This window comes from Muntiacus reevesi, chromosome 7, assembly GCF_963930625.1.
Source record: "Muntiacus reevesi chromosome 7, mMunRee1.1, whole genome shotgun sequence".
Lineage (NCBI taxonomy): Eukaryota > Metazoa > Chordata > Mammalia > Artiodactyla > Cervidae > Muntiacus > Muntiacus reevesi.
In genome coordinates this window covers 83,525,224-83,537,244 of record NC_089255.1, presented here as the reverse complement: position 1 = coordinate 83,537,244, position 12,021 = coordinate 83,525,224, and the positions used below count along the sequence as shown (strand labels likewise).

Here is a 12,021-nt window from a genome sequence, read left to right as displayed (position 1 = left end):
AGCAATAGAGGCCATAAGGCCAAAAGGCAATCCATATCAAAAGAGGGTTGTAAATAATCCCTTTCACCAAATGGAAAAGCTAATGAAGGGAATCCTATGCAAGCATCCCATCTCTATGATCTCAGTCCTGGGAGCTGCTTGCCTCTCCTCTTTCCCCTGACAGGGACTGATAAGGAACAGAAGGCTCATGAGAGATAGGAAACAGCACGCAGGAATCCTACTGTTAAACATTCCCTGACACTAGTTTAAGGAAGATTTTGTTCCTTTCACCTAAAGAGCCTTAACTGATTGAGGATGCCCTTCACAAGCCCCTGCTCCCTTCCCATCTCCTGCCTTTCACTTCCGAACGTCCCCATCTGCAGTTAGTGATCTTGGTCTTCGAACAAGACCAAGTGCTGCTCCATCTGCCCTAAATACTGCCTCACATATTCAGACATATGAGCTCTGTGATTCAACTCGGATCCCACCTCCTCAGAGAGGCTTTTCCCAGTGATCTATGTTGTGCACTCCCTCCCCTTCCGAATCACAGTACCTCGTTATCTAGAGTTCTCATCACTGCCTGGAGTGTTCTTCCAGGTGTGGGCTTGTTGACAGTCTGTTTCTTGACTACAGGGACATTGTCTGGCTCATTCATTTTTCTTTCCCAAGTGTCTGGCATGGAGTAAGTGTTCAATAAACACTCGCTGAAGTAGCGAATGGGTTCTCGCCTCTGCACACTGTGCGTGAGGGTCCAACCAGTGTGGAGGTGCTCAGGGCTGTGTCTGGATGGCAGCTGTCTGCTCCAGGGCCTTGTCCTTGGGCCCCAGGCTCTCTTCATGCTCATGCAGCTGTGTCTTCCATGTTGTCTGGTTCTGCTTTCTCAAGAACCTGTTTCTTCTTTGCGAAGAAAACAAGAGAGGGTTCTGGCTGTCCAGTTGTGTGCTCAGAATTTGGAAGGTGGGGATAGAGATGAGGAAGATTTGACTTCATGAGAAATGAACAAGAGACTAAAGGCAGCCAGGTTTGCCTGGGTCTTGCACTGTCCTCCTCATTATGGTGTATTTGATCTACAGAAAGCTGGGACTTTCCTCTGCTAGGCCTCAGAGGAGGGCAGGAGCACTCTGGGCTTCAGTTCAGTTCAGTTCAGTCGCTCAGTCGTGTCCGACTCTTTGCGACCCCATGAATCACAGCACGCCAGGCCTCCCTGTCCATCACCAACTCCCAGAGTTTACTCAAACTCATGCCCATCGAGTCAGTGATGCCATCCAACCATCTCATCCTCTGTCGTCCCCTTCTCCTCCTGCCCCCAATCCCTCCCAGTACCAGGACTGATCAGAGCAGAAGGTTTCTCTATTTATCACAAATCTCATTACAGAAATGCAGCTGACTGTAGGTCTAAAAATAGCCCATACCCTTCCAACCCTGATCTACCCATAGGCTCAAGGAAGGGTCCGTGCTCACTGGCCGGGGAGCCCTGCTTAGAAGAGCTGCTTGTCCCACAGATGGTTCTGAGTCTTGGGTCCTGCAACAGAGAGAAGTCCACCTGGGTGGACAACCCCTCAAGGCAGCCCTTGGTGGCAATGCTCTGGGCAAGGCAGCAGCTCCAGGTTCACAGTTTGCATGCTACCACCACACAAGTCAAGTCAACAGTTAAAAATAAAAGGAAAAAGCAGAAGGCTGGCTAAGCAGTCATGGAAGAGACTCTGTGTTGGAGAAGGGCACACAGCAGGCTTCAGATATACTGGCAGTTTATTGATTTGGACGGAGGTACAGAGTACTCATTCTAAAATGATTCTTTACATACATTTCAATGGCACTGACTTTCTGTATGCATGTAATATGTTAAAAGTTTTTTAACTAAAGGAAAAAAAAAAAACAAACCCAAATGTGAAAGGCTAGAAGTGGACGATGGAGCAGAAATGAAACTGAAGAGCATAGAGAAGGAAGAGGTGAGGAAAGGCAGGAGGTGATGACTTGGACATGGTGATGTTGGCCTCAGTTTCTCTTCTTCTGTCTGGATCCTGGTTCTGCTTCTAGGTGCCAGAGCCCCACTAGCATGCCCAGGATTGAGATACCTTAAATACAGACAGACAGGATTAGTGGCTGACACAAGCACCATGCTTTCTTATACTGCTTGTATAAGGCTTGTCCTTAGGGTTGGGATGGCTCCTGTGGGAGTTCCAGGGTCACTCAATGCTTACTTGCCACCATGAGGGGTGCCATGGTGCCAATTGTGAGAGTCCCGGTCCCAGATACAAACAGCTCAAACACTATGTGCCCCATGGCAATGAAAAAGGTCCAGAGCGTGATGTAGTAGAGCCTAGAGGGGAACAGACAGAAATGGGACTGAAGGTACAGCTTATTCAGTGCAGAGGAAGTGGTCAGACTTGAAACACACAAATCAAAACCCAGGAAATGACTATGGCTAAAGAAAAAGGAGGACTTGGTCCTGCGAAAGACCTGGTTGCTTGATCCCATCAACTTTATTCATGTCTAGGGCAAAACTGAAGCTTTCAACTGCTAAATTGAGAGGAGAATGACCCAGCCATCCAGAGTGCCTTTGCAAGTCTTAGCAAGGGGGTGAAACCAGTGATAGTAAAGCAGAGTCTGGAGTACGGCAATCCTACATAGTGTAGATGATTTTGGATCAACCACACTTACACGATCTACTTGCTCAAATTGTCTTGACTCTAGTCCAAGCCCACTTTGCACGTGTCTGGCCAGGGGCTGGTCAGTGCTCATCTGAAGGATGCCACGGAATGAAGGGCATGAATGAGGAATGGGTGGTAAGGGCATTTCTGGGACTTTGGGATGCTTTTGCAACATGGGCTGCATCTTAAAATACTTTGCATCTTAACCTAGCAAAATGGTCAGAGGGAGGACACAGTGACAACCTCACAGGAAGAGAACTTGTTCCTCAGTTTTGACAAGGAGGTGGGGAAGACAGAAGTTATAGGATGATGGGCCAATTTGATTGCTGGTATCTTTTTAAAAAACTATTTAATAATTAATTTATTTAAAAAATCAAATTAATTTATTTAATAAAAAAATTTAAAATTATGAAATACTTCAAACATACAAAATATACATAATAGAATTTATCTCTATGCAACCAATACCCTATTATGTCAAATCTCAGTGTCTTGACATTCTTGCTTCAGATACATTTTTCCTAAGAAATAAAATATTACAAAATTCAGTTAAAGTTTCCTGTGGATCCTTTTTCCACCCTGATCCCATTCTCCTGCCTCCCTTCTCCCCAGAGGAAATAATATCTTAAGGTTGATTTTTGTCATTCCTGTTCATATTTTTACACACTTAGTAAACATGTATGTAAGGGTTGATTTTTTTTTTGAAATGAAAGTATGGTTTTTTTTTAGAGAAATACACATTAAATGGGCAGAATGCAGACTGTCTAAGGAAGTAAGAGCAACTGGGAATTGATTTCAAATTTCTGGTTAGGGAGGGGATAGAATCAGAGAGCATATCAGAAGCACACAGACCAAAATCATAGGCTTTAAAAATAAAGTTGGAAATAGAAATCAGCATTTCCGGCTGTCCTGTGTTGGGTGAAGGGGAAATGAATGAGTAAGAAGGTAAAGATAAGTCTCAGCTATCTCAGCTCATCCCCAAAGCACAACAAACAAAAGATACAACCCTTCTACTTGTCAGTAACTCTTCATCATGGTAAAGATTGTTAAAATGATTGAAGTGAAGTGAAGTCACTCAGTTGTGTCTGACTCTTTGTGGCCCCATGGACTGTAGCCCAACAGGCTCCTCCGTCCATGGGGTTTTCGAGGTAAGAGTACTGGAGTGGGTTGCCATTTCCTTCTCCAGAGGATCTTCCCAACACAGGGATCGAACCTGGGTCTCCTGCATTGTAGGCAGACGCTTTACCGTCTGAGCCACAGGGAAGTCCCTAAAATGATTATGCAGTCCTTACTCCCTCCCAGTCACCCTGAGAGAAAACACAGATACACGAGTCTCATTTTCTACATGAAGGAACTGAGATGCAGAGAAGGTCTATGATAAACTTGCTGCTTCAAAGCTATTACCAGGAGAAATGAGACCAGAGTCTATTTTCCAGTTTTCATTCTTGGGCCTCAGAGTGTTTCCACTAAACCATGTTGCTTCCAAAAATACATGTCAATCTAGAACAAGTAGTCCATAGTTTCAGGTTCAAAAATACAAAAAAATAAAGTTGAACAGATCACAGTACTAATAGCTCTCAAATCCCACTTGTCCTAGTCTTCCTCAGTTTAAACGAATTGAGTCTCTAATACACAGATCTACAAAATCAGCAAAAAATATCACTACTTTCCAGGGCTACTAGAAGGAGACTTAATCAATGTCATGTGGAAGCATCTGGCACAATAAGAGGGACTCAATAAATGTCACCATCTCCTCTATTGCCCAGGTGCTGAGAGTCTGGCTAACATAAAATAATTTTAGTATGAAGCTCTTTTGGTGGCCTCATTTGGGGACCTGAGCAGTTTCCACCTTGATTGAGGTGATAATTGGTGCTGGGAAGAAAGCTTGAGCCCCTTCCAGTGGCCAGTTCAGATTACAACACTATCTAGTCTGTATGAGGACTTCCCAGGTGGCAAAGAGGTAAAGAACCTGCCTGCCAATGCTGGAACTCAAGAGATGCAGGTTTGATCCATCCCCGAGTCAGGAAGATCCCCTGGAATAGGAAATGGCAACCTGTTCCAGTATTCTTGCCTGGAAAATACCATGGACAGAGGAGCCTGGTGGCTACAGTCTATGGGGTCGCAAAGAGTTGGACCTGAGTGTGTACCCACACATGCACGCAGGTCTGTGTGAGTCCTATGAAGAGGCAGAATACAGAGGAGTGCTCGGTTCTCTGTGACCCTCACTTCATGACTCTGTGTAAACACACAGCCGTTTACTGGTGACTTATGATGTCATGGATTGTGATTTGTTTTCATCCCTGCCTATCAAGGAGGAATGTGAGAATAAGGTATGTCATGGCCTCTCTAAAAAGAGCAAGCACACTACCTCTTTAGTAAAAGAAAGGCTGACTCGTTAGGAAAGAAGTAGAGGGATATGATGCAGGCCACCGGATCACAACATAACCAGTTTGCTTGTGTTCGTTTCAAAGATTTTTTAAGATTTAAAGACCTTAAGGACTGGAAGGAATGGTACCTAGTAATCTTTGATCTTCACATCCTAGGTTACTGTATCAAATCATAGGCCATATGATGGAATCATAGTCCATCATAATAGTGCTTCTTGACTCTGGGCATTTATTAGAATCAACTGAAGAAATTTTATCAAATTACCCAGACCTGGACACCAGATCAATTAAATCATACACTCTGGAGATGGACCCAGGAGCCCCCTAGTATTTTCTAAAGCCTTGCCTTTTGATTTTAATGATAAACAAGTCTCCGAGAGAGGACCACAATGGCTCTGCTTAGCACCCATTGCCAACACAGGGAGACGCTGTTCCCTCCCTACATACGTTTTGTTGTGAATGTCGATGGCGCAGAGGCCGCGAACCACTGATGAGAGCAGCATCCAGATTCCAAAGGTCCGAGCTTGGAGGCCATTCACTGTGCAGCAGAAACAAGCAGGAGTGTTGAGAATGGTGGGTCAGGGTTCCCTCCAAACTCCTCCAACTTCACTGGAGGAGTCAGAGAGCTGAGCCTGCGATCCCATTGGCTGGGCAAAGTACAGGCTCTGAGGCTGCACGTGGGAACTAGAAGGAATGGAAAGAATTCCAGAAGGAGAACTGGTTCACCTTTTCAAGTGCCTACAGTTGAATGGGCAAGTTACAAGAGCAGAAACACAACGAATAGCCCACTTCAGCAGTAACTCCTGGGTTAATGGTTTATGGCTCTTCCTGGAAGCTGCTCTGGTGTTGGTGAAGCCCAGTGAATCTGAATCAGGGTATGTGTGGGGCAACACGGTGGAGAGAGGTCTGTCAATACAAGATGCCTAGGAGGACAGCACACTTTCAGTGAGGCTGATGCAGGAGAAAACACAGAAATACTGAGCTCTGTCTAGAGAGCCACACCTGGTCTATAAGAGACCCAGGTCCCTAGATCTCCTGAATTCAGATCTATATTATGTGAATGAAGCCCTCACTAGGCTGGTTTCCTGTGCATGTGGGAAGGGAACAAAGTACTGGTGTTAGCCAGGGCCACTCTGCTCTTGCCAGCTTCATTCTGGCACTGCTGTGTTAAATTTCTTGTCCAGAGAGCTTAAATCATATTCCATCATAACAGTGCTTCTTGACCCTGGGCATTTATGAGAATCAACTGTAGAAGTTATAAAATTACCAAGACCTGGATACAAGATCAGTTAAATCATATAGTCTGGAGGTGGGTCCAGGAACACTTGTTATTTTCTAAAGCCTTGCCTTGTTGATTTTAATGTACTGATATGGATCTATGGTGTAAAGCAAAGATACCTTCTTTGCTAGTCTGGTGAACAAGAGACATTTTAAGGGGCAAGACTCACAACCAAAATACATTTCAGGATTTTCCTTTAAGATTTTTCAGCCTTTGGAAAACCAGACGGCAACACCAAATTCACAACCCCAGAGATCTTTAGATGGTACTCATTTTGAGAAAAAAAATCCCATATCCCAAACTAATATCTAGTGGTTAATCCTGGAGAGCTATATTCTTTTTTTTCCTTTTCACATTTTTTATTAAGCATTTTGATAGCTTTTCTGATGAAAAGACTGGAAATTTCTCTTTTCTCTTTCTATATATGTCTCTCTGAGTGAGAAATAAAAGTGGAGTATCTCAGTAATCCTAACCAGAGTAGGCATCAGGTAAAATTCTTCCACTGGATGCTCCAGGGTCCTACTATCACCAGCAAAGTACCAGGAGGTCATGAGGGACCTATTTCCGGGCTCTATGTGCATGCAGGCCTTCGCAGGCTCACACACACAGTTCTGCTCACCTAGATGCCCTTCGGCAAATCACATAACCTCTGGGCTTTTCTGTCTCAATTTTAAATTCAAAGGGCTAGGCCAGATGACCTCTAAAAGCCTGTGAATCTATAGAGTTCCTGGACCACTGGAGGACAGCATTGGAGGGTGAAAAGTGGAATTGTTCACCAACTTTTTCAGGTTCTCTAAGCCTATTGTGCTTGAGCTTTGTTCAAAGTGAGCCTTAGCCTGCTTACTTTCATTTTATACCCAGATGTTGCAGAAATGTGAGCTAGGTCAGAGCCTGAATCTGGGTTACCTATAACTGTGACATACAATTGTCACTACTATGAAATGGTGCTGCAGCTCAAGCCACACCACATATCAGAGCAAGGAAGCACACGCTAAAATGTGCAACCACTCTCTACAGAGAGACTTAGGACACTGGGGAAAGCCATCAGAGGCCTGTGGAAGTTCTCTTTTCGAAACCAACCTGGAGGGATTTTGGATATCTTTTCAGGGTCTATGTCATGGTTTGAGAAGACCTTGGCTTAGTAATTCTCCATATGCAATGTAGGGTATAAACCATACGTGCCATGACCTGATTTCTGAAAGAAACTAACAGGAAAACCTTCTTCATGGTTTCCTCATCAGGCATCAGAGTCATAAAGGAACTCTGTTTCCGCACTTGTCCTTGTAATGGTATTTGTACAGACCAGCTGCCAAGGTCAGTGTAAAATGAAGAGGAAAGATATTCAGAGAAGCTTGCAGGCAAAAAGACCAACTGTTATCCACCACGTCTGTTACTCTAGTGGCTTAGGATCGCTAGCTTAGGCAGCATCAGAATCACCCTGGCAGTTTCTAAAAAGAACTTCCTGTGACCCATCCAGGGGGTGAAAGATTCACTAATTAGGTCTGGAGTGGGAAATAGCCATCCGTGCTTTGTTTGGTTTTAGTTTTTCACAGCTATTGTGATGTACAGCCAGGTCTGGGACCACCACTTAGGCCACTCCCACAAAGGATGCAGATTTTTGCTTTCTTACCCAGGTCTGGCTTGCCAGTATAGATCTTTTCATAGAGAAAGGTGTGATTTCGGAAGCCCAGCAGTGAGTAACCCATAGCTATGACAGACGTCATCACCAGCCAGTTCCGTAACACGTTCAGGAATCGGCTCATGGCTCCCCTCCAACCTGAGAGGGCTTTTTGCCTTGGAAACAAAAGCAAAAGGCAGGAGACAACAGGTGGTTAATGTGCTTCAACCGTAAGCTCTGCAGTTAACCTGTGTCCCTCTCATGAGGGCTGTACTAATCTTATTTCATCAGTCATTTCATAAACTCTTCTCCCAAGTACCTGAGGCTCATCTACCCCCATGCACCTTTCATAGGGTTGGCACACTGCCTTTGAATATCTACCTTAAATCAAAGTGTGCTGACCAGAGTAAAAAGGCTAAATAATGCAGTGGGTGGAAATGACAAACCCAGTGGAAAAAATGGAAAGAAAGGAAGGAGGAGAGGAAGGTGTCCAAACATCACTATAAAGAAACAAAATGGACTTTGGTGTAAGATTTACGGAAATTAGTCTCAATATTTCATCATACTAATAGTGGTGAGTCAAAAGTATACTCTGAAATAAGTAGCACCATGCTTATTTTTTTCTAAGGAATTTCCCCAAAACATTAGCCTAAATCAGAACTCTCTTCTTTTGGCTGAAATCAGTCCCCTGGGATCTTTACTTCTAACCTGGTGCTTCATATCATTCTTTGGTAATGCAAGTACCTCAAAGCTGATTATAAAATTTTTAACAGAAACCTGCCTAGCTTCTGGTGACTGATCCTTCCAAGCACAGAAAAGCCTTGTACGTCTGCATGGCAGCTATGGTTTGAGGGCAATATTTACATGCTTTAAGTTTTCTCTTCAGACAGGGACACCATGTTCCATAAATTAGGAAAGCAATATAAAAGTTAAAAATAAAAAAACTGTGGTGACTTGAGAAATAGTGAGAAAATTAGAGAAGGAAACAGCTATTTTGATGTTGGGTTGTGGAAGAAATTACAGTTATTGATTATTTGTATACACCATGTGCTGTGCCAAACACCTACCATATATTATCTCATTGAATCCTTAAACAAGGTCGGGAGACACTATTAATATCTCCACTTACAGGTGAGGGCTGCAATAGAGAGGTTAAGTGACATGCTTGAGGTTACACAGTCAATAGGTGAAAGAGCTGAGATACAAAGCATGGTCTATCAGCCTCTAAGACGGTCTCACTGAGCATATTTTGATGAAGTTTCCATTTTTGAGAGAGGCAAGCAAACCATAGCCACCTGTCTTCAAGTGGTATAGAAAATACCATCGGGCTATGCACTTTTTATTTAAAAAACAGAACTAAATGTTAGATCAACCCTTGCTGAGCACTGATTCAAATTATCTTGGTTTAATGAAAACCATGTAGATAAAAATCTAATCATGGAATTGCTTCTTCCCATCTTTGTTATGTGACCCATGGTTTATCTACTGTCGGGTTAATTTCTTTGGCCTGAAGTGGCACTAAATTATCATGCTTCCTTTGTCACTTTGACAGTAGGCCTTTTGTTAGGGCCCTAAATTACTCAGCTGAAACAAATCATAACGTCAGTAATGTCTCAAGACAGTGTGACACACCACAAAACAAAGAAAGTTCCAGAGGTAGAAGGGTCAGTGGGTGAACCTCTCAGTACAAATGGGTCACAAAAGTGAACTCTGTCCAAGTCCAGAGAGAATGAAACTCTAATGGAATCACAAGCAGCTACAGCATGGGCCAAGATACACACACTGCCCTCCCCTCCCCATCCTCCTTGTTATCTCACCCTCCCTCAGTAGGAGACTTCAGCTCTCAGAGTCAGAAAAGCCGCACGGATGGCCTCCCTCTTTGACAGAACTTATGCCCGTTTCACAGATGCTCTCAGAAACTCCAGAAGCTAGCTGATGAAGGCAGAGCCTGAGCACTCTTCCAAACTCCTCTGCCAGCCCCTCAGCACGGCTTCCTTAACGCTTTGGGGGGCCTCTGAGAGAATCCAACACGTGTTCCCAAATTGTGCCCTGCCCCAGGCCAGGAAAGGTGTGGTGTTTAGAGTCGGGAGTGAGTGGTTCCTTTCCTGGTCTCACTATTCAGTAGCTGTGTGACCGTGGGCAAGTAATTCACACTTTACAGCGTAGGTTTCCTTACCTGCAAAATGAAGACTAAAATGACCTATTCCAAGGGTTATTATAAGCATTACTTTAGAAAGCAAAGGTACCTCTCATTGTGCCAGGCTCCGAGGGGCCACTCATTCGTTCACCGATTCGCTCGTTCTGTACCTACCAAGCCTTCTTCGTTCTCCCAGCTCCCTTTTCGCTTGGTCTCTGAAATCTCTTTTCTCCCTACAATGTTGCCTCCCGAATATCTTCCTTCTATCCCATCTGCATTGTTCCAGGCTGTGCGGATCCTCTCCATCAGAAGCCACACAGACACCTACCTCCCCCCACCACATACACCCTACCTGGCGAGAGTACTCTCAGCACAGAAGCAGCAGCAGCAGCGAAGAGACTGCCCCAGCACAGCTCCAGACCTGAGTCTACCTGAGCCCTTGTCCCCGCCCCCACTCTCAGCCCGGCTCCAGGATTGGTTTGTTGCCATCAGTCCTCGTTCTGATTGGCTGTTTAGGTTCTGCGGGAAGCCGCGGGTCTTGGACCCCTTTACCGCTCATCAGCTGCCCAAGCCTCAACCTCAACACTCGGCCCTTGCAGTGAGCACTCCTGTTGAGTGCAGCGGAACAACTCCGGGTTCCGAGTCAATCTTTTGGGGACGGCGGGGGAAAGAGCGGATAAAAGAATTCAAGACTTCTGTGAAGACCGGCCGGTGAAGGAGGAGGGTGGTAGGCGCAGAGCGCTGTCCCCGCCTGCCCGCCCCGAGCGATGGGAAGATGAAAGTTGTAAAGGCCTGCGCCCGCGCCCTCCTCCCCGGAGAGAGGGGCGCCCCCGAGTCCCGGCGGGCGCCGGCCGCTGCACTTCCCTCTCCTTGTCCGGGAACAGTCGTTGGCGTCCGGGCGCGCTGGACTGAATCGCAGCGGCTTCGGCTCTCCGCGTCCTTTCCATGGGAAGCTTCTGAGGGCCTTCCTGGGATGGGGTGAGCCATGGGTGGATCTGAGAGCCTGATCCCTTTAGGGAGGGGACACTCCTCGGGCAAGTGCCCTCAATCTTCCGATCGGCCTGTCTCTTCCTGCCCCGCTCGCAGCCTAGGACAGGTTGGCATTCCTTCGTCGCTTGGAGGTTTAGTTTGATTTTTTATTAATTTAAGGGACTTCCCAACATTTTGGGAACTTCTGAGAAATCCTGTTGGGGATACTCGGAAGAAAACCTTGAGATTGTTCCATACTGCCCATTTCGCTGAACAGTGTAAGGATCTTTGTCGGAATTGCCTTTCCTCTTCCCCTATTTATGTTATCACATGTGTTAATGCATAAAAAATTAAGGTTTGGAAAGACTGAATGCTCATGTTTGAGTAATTGGATTTATGGTCATTCAAACATTTTCTTATCTATTATTTCTAGTCCATCCTCAAACACAATGAAATGTACCTTTTCTTTATTAAAGTATTTTAATTAGAAATAGGCTAGTTTTAATGTTGATTTGATATTCGGATCATAGTTTGTGATTTTCAACAAGGGAGAATAATTTTTTAGAGTGTTTGGAGGGAAGCTTCTCCTTCTCCCTCCCCCCACCCCACCCCAGCTATTTATACCCTTGATTCAGCAGAATAAGACCATGGCATCTGGGCCATCACTTCATGGCAAACAGATGGGTAAACGATGGAAACAGTGAGAGACTTTATTTTTGGAGGCTCCAAAATCACTGTAGATGGTGACTGCAGCCATGAAATTAAAAGACGCTTGCTCCTTGGATGAAAAGCTATGACCAACCTAGACAGCATATTAAAAAGCAAAGATATTACTTTACAAACAAAGGTCTGCCTAGTCAAAGCTATGGTTTTTCCAGTAGTCATGTATGGATGTGAGGTTTGGACCATAAAGAAGGTTGAGTGTCAAAGAATTGATGCTTTAGAATTGTGGTGCTGCAGAAGACTCTTGAGAGTCCCTCAGACTACAATAAATCAGTCAA

The 12,021-nt window shown here is 44.9% G+C and overlaps 2 protein-coding genes and 1 non-coding gene across 3 annotated transcripts in view; all 3 read right to left on the bottom strand.

Moving 5' to 3' along the window:
• TTLL5 (tubulin tyrosine ligase like 5) overlaps positions 1-12,021 on the bottom strand; it is a 404,612-nt gene that overhangs the window by 374,985 nt on the left and 17,606 nt on the right. The window lies entirely within an intron of this gene.
• LOC136171522 (ergosterol biosynthetic protein 28 homolog) lies at positions 1,946-10,473 on the bottom strand. The gene is made up of 5 exons (XM_065940179.1): positions 10,404-10,473; positions 7,927-8,090; positions 5,465-5,555; positions 2,181-2,299; positions 1,946-2,054 (listed from the first exon to the last, which is right to left on the bottom strand). The coding sequence occupies exons 2-5, from the start codon at positions 8,057-8,059 to the stop codon at positions 1,975-1,977; spliced, it is 423 nt and encodes a 140-aa protein (XP_065796251.1). The 5' UTR covers positions 8,060-8,090; positions 10,404-10,473; the 3' UTR covers positions 1,946-1,974.
• Positions 3,822-3,894, bottom strand: TRNAC-ACA (transfer RNA cysteine (anticodon ACA)). The gene has a single exon. It is a non-coding gene; the product is annotated as a tRNA-Cys (tRNA).